This window comes from Glycine soja, chromosome 8, assembly GCF_004193775.1.
Source record: "Glycine soja cultivar W05 chromosome 8, ASM419377v2, whole genome shotgun sequence".
In the NCBI taxonomy this organism is placed as follows: domain Eukaryota; kingdom Viridiplantae; phylum Streptophyta; class Magnoliopsida; order Fabales; family Fabaceae; genus Glycine; species Glycine soja.
The window spans coordinates 22904435-22908216 of NC_041009.1; the positions used below are offsets into that span (position 1 = coordinate 22904435).

The 3782-nt window shown below is 31.4% G+C and overlaps 1 protein-coding gene across 1 annotated transcript; it reads right to left on the reverse strand.

Moving 5' to 3' along the window:
• Positions 1 to 1734: 1734 nt before the first annotated feature.
• LOC114424036 (pto-interacting protein 1-like) lies at positions 1735 to 3509 on the reverse strand. The gene is made up of 4 exons (XM_028390905.1): positions 3393 to 3509; positions 2593 to 2680; positions 1940 to 2185; positions 1735 to 1865 (listed from the first exon to the last, which is right to left on the reverse strand). The coding sequence occupies exons 1-4, from the start codon at positions 3507 to 3509 to the stop codon at positions 1735 to 1737; spliced, it is 582 nt and encodes a 193-aa protein (XP_028246706.1).
• Between the last annotated feature and the right edge of the window lie 273 nt (positions 3510 to 3782).

The window sequence follows — 3782 nt, forward strand, 5'->3', positions numbered from 1 at the left end:
TACATTTGGACACCTAGCTATGTATATACTAGAATTGTTATGAAAAATCACTTGAAGCCTCACCAGCACAATTATTCAAATAGTTTCAGAATATTTTTTATGGACCCAAATCACACAATATTGCTTCATTAAATCCAAATATTTCTAGAATGAGAATAATAAATGTTTGGTTTGATATTAAGGTGAAATTCCACCAAGAATCTACATAAATCACCTTTAATCTTTTCTAACGTCCATGTATTTTTATGAACTTTGAAAGCAAGAAAATTAGCAATTTATATCGACGAATTATTTCTAACGTCCATGTACTTAATTAGATTTCTAAGAGCCAGATGTCATGGCGTCCAACAATGATCACTTTTATATGAGATTGTGATGGAAAAATATTATCTTTATCTTGAATTGTAGTAAAAACATCCCATAAACCTTGTAGTTAGAAATAGGATATGGTTTGTTGGTAATCTTTGGGTCATTAAACTTACACTACTACAAAAAAGAATTTCAAAGACGATTATAATATCTTTTTCACGAAGATTTTGAACTGTTTTTGAAGTCATCGTCGTGAAAAGTTCATACTTTTCACGACGATTTTGAACTGACTTAGGATCTCAAATTCTACATCAGTTTTTTATAAAAATAATCTTACAATTTTTTTTCTTTTAAAAGTGTAAAAAAAATAAGGATTTGAAGACGGTTTGAAAGTGGTTTTTTAAATAATTTATACTACAATTTTAAGAAAATCATTATAAAATGTAAATTAATAACTCAATGATATATTATTCTGATTTATGATTTGATAAAAATAAATTAACGATTTAAATAATGTGATAGAAATTTGAGATTTATATACTCTGATTAGACATAACAAGAAGGTTTTATAATTTATTGTCAATCAAATATAAAAGGTGTACAGGGAAGATATATAGAAAATATGAATTGTGCTCATACCGAAGTTTGCCCTTGTAGTTGCATGAATATTGGTTACCAACCTATACATTCAACAATGAAAAAGAATTTCAATTCGTAATTTGTTAATAAAATTAAAAGATAAATGTTTTTACATAGTAACAATGCCACAGAATTTCCAAATCTAGAATGTCAAACTAATAAATCAATTATAAGAGATGGGGAGAATTAACAGAATGTCAAACTAATAAATCAATTATAAGAGATGGGAATTAACAAGAATAAAGCTTTCAACGGAAAATATTTAATGTTATTTTTTATCTATAGAATATTCATTGTCTACGTCATGAAAAAATATTGATGATGAAAACATAGTTAGTGTATAATTACTATGTTCTTCTATTCAATTTTTTTGTGTCTAACTATTTCATTGTAATAAAGTAATAATTAACCCCTCAAGTATCTAATCACAAAATAATTGGATGACATAGGATATCCACAATTATAATAAAGTTGCATATATAATGAAGAAATTAATGGGGTGTGTAAGATCTTTTCATGTTGTTTTCATCCCATTAGTAAAAATTAAAAGATTAGTGGGTGAGCATGTGGATTAAAAATGAAAAACATCTTATTGATGGTATAATTTCAAAATTGTTAAGTTTCATTTCCAAAGATGATGTTGTTCTCAAAAATCACAGGCTAAACCAGTTATAAGTTTCTATAGAAAATCAGCCAGCATTGATCTTAAAATTACAATAATAAAGTTTGAATATATTTGTATAACATGCAGAAAAAGAGAGATAGATAATGCAATATAAGTCATGACTAACCATATAGAATATTGTGAAGGGATCCTTTAGGAGCATACTCATAGGCAAGAGCGCGGAAAGAACCATCCACATAATAGTTAACAAGCTCAACAACGTTTTCATGCTTTAGCCTTGATACGATGGAGACTTGTACAAGATGGGAATCAGAAGTACTGAATAAAAGCATATTCCCTTTTACAATCTTATCATTAAAAGTTTACAATAGCAATTGAACCAAACCTGAGAAAGAAATTCTTGTTCTGTCTGATTACTGGAATCTAACTTTTTGATTACTACTTCTTGATATACTTTCCCATATGCACCCTCACCAATGAAATATTTTGAGCCAAAATAATCTGTCAAAGACTTAAATTCATCTACTATGACGGAAGGGGCAACATTAGGTTGAAAATTTACAGTCTGAGGAGCAATTACTATTGTGTGTCTTCCATGATAACTGGGGTTCCCTACATTGTATTAACAAAATTAAGGTCGAACGAAAGTGGAACCAAAATGAAAATATAGTTATGAAGTGCTAACAAAAGTATAAATATACAATTAATACTACTACAATCACTTAAACTAGAAGACTGGATGAAGCACTAAATGTAGACTTAGTATAGGCCATTTTCCAAACAGCTCAATTTAGAAGGTGATCACTTGAGAATGACACACAAAAAAATATAAGAAACGCATGAAATGCATGAAACGCAAGATCAAATTGTAATTGTATAAGAACTTGTACAGATTGTAGACACAACATGAACCTTGCATTTCGAATCATGTCATTGACTTGTATGAAATTAAATGTAATAATTAAGAATCATAAAACAAAATTTTAAAGATGGAAAAAAGACTAGAAATGATGGATTACCAGTAGGAAAGCTTTGCATGAAAGGTCCTCTATTAGCAATTGTAACACTATCATCTTCTTTGCAGAAGAAAAATAACCCCTCAAGTATCTAATCACAAAATAATGTACTTTGAGTCTAATAGAGTAGTATACTAACGTTCTTCTGCATAATTTTCAGTTGGCAAAATTAGTAATGAAAGCTAACATTTGTAGGCCTACTAACTAAAATGCCTTAAGAAGCCCAAAATTTGAACACAGTAGAAGATTAGAAACTAACTAACCTTTTTGTCAAAGTATTGGAAAAGCAGTGAAAGCAACAAAGGAAGAAACTCCACCAATTCTCAACACAATCCTTGGCAGCTAGAGGTTGTTGGCAACTGCTTGAGTGAAGTATTTGTATATATATCCAAAATGCGAAATACATGATGGCATTGATGGCCTAAATAATGAGAAAATTTAGTCATGCTCTCAATAAATAACTTGAAAAATAGTATAGCAAACAGACTGTGACATCAAAAGTGTATAACTCCATAACAAAAAATGGACTCCAACAAACTGTGACCTCAAAAGTATATAACTCCATAACACAAAATTAGTTTCAATTCCATACAGTGATTCATTTTCTCCATTTCCAATTTTTCCATGTCGTTCGCATCATCATTCTCCATGCTCCGGCATCGCGCGGCGGTGGCATCCACTTCCCCTTTCCTCCTTCGCCGCTTTTGCTACCTCCCAATGATCGCCACCAGACACCAACAACAACAAAACCCTAATAAACAAGTTGTTGCCCTGAGCCGCAAGCTCATGAAGGAAAAACAAACACTAAAAGAGTATTCCTCTCTAGCCCTTGTCCTCTCCCTCAACGAAAGCCCTCCTTTGACGGAATCCCAGGCCATCGGTGTGGTGGTGGCGTCGTAGTCCAACTTCATGCGTGTCATCGTTATGACATCCTGGAAATTCTACCCGGAATTTTTGTAAACGGTGCATTTTGAATGATTATATATATATAAGTATTATTCATTGTATATGCATATATGTTCCTGGTAGAAGTAGGAATAGTGGGGGCAAGATACGTGGGTTAGGCTGATTAAGGAAGAGAAATCCATAACTGGAAGGTTATAGGTTAATTCTCAATTAATTAGTCTAAAAATCATCGTTTTGCGTGTAACTTAAAATTTAACAAAACCAACCTCTGAACCACGCTCGGGGTT